The 497-nt window shown below is 57.5% G+C and overlaps 1 protein-coding gene across 1 annotated transcript in view; it reads left to right on the plus strand.

The window, feature by feature from the left end:
• SDRG_01299 (hypothetical protein) overlaps nucleotides 1-306 on the plus strand; it is a gene marked incomplete at its 3' end in the record, with an annotated part of 2,050 nt that extends 1,744 nt beyond the window's left edge. The window contains exon 2 of the mRNA XM_008606817.1: nucleotides 126-306. Within this exon, the coding sequence (XP_008605039.1) occupies nucleotides 126-306 (181 nt within the window). The remainder of the gene's footprint in view (nucleotides 1-125) is intronic.
• Between the last annotated feature and the right edge of the window lie 191 nt (nucleotides 307-497).

The raw sequence follows: 497 nt of genomic DNA on the forward strand, positions 1-497 counted from the left end.
AGCCCGGCGACGCTCTCGAGTACGGAAGCGACGTGGTCGGTGAGCGACCTCCACTACAAGGAGTGCGGCGTCAATGACGTCGCGTGCGCCAATGCGTTTTTAGCTCAATCCAACACGATCTGGAGCACGATTGGCCGCGCGTTTGACCAGATTCCGGCGTTCGCTACGTTCACGAACGGCCATCTCGGCTCGGTGCTCTTGCAAACGGTCCGTGCGATCGATGAGTACCAAGGCGGTATCCTCCAGTTGAGAGCGCCGTGGGACGTCCTTCCAGCGTGTAGCTGTTTGGGAACTCTGGACGAGTAGATTGAGAACTGAGGTTAGAGGCCAGCGTTGTGAGAGAACGACGGGCTGTGTCGGATGCGATCATCGTCAAGAGGCTCAATGACGGCGACCGTATACGGTCACTTCCGTACGCCATCCGTACATGGTGCCTAGCACTGTCCAACCTGCACCATACACGCCCATAAATAGAGACGTCAGATGCCGACAAAGGT

Source organism: Saprolegnia diclina, assembly GCF_000281045.1.
Source record: "Saprolegnia diclina VS20 unplaced genomic scaffold supercont1.3, whole genome shotgun sequence".
Taxonomy (NCBI): Eukaryota; Oomycota; class Saprolegniomycetes; order Saprolegniales; family Saprolegniaceae; genus Saprolegnia; species Saprolegnia diclina.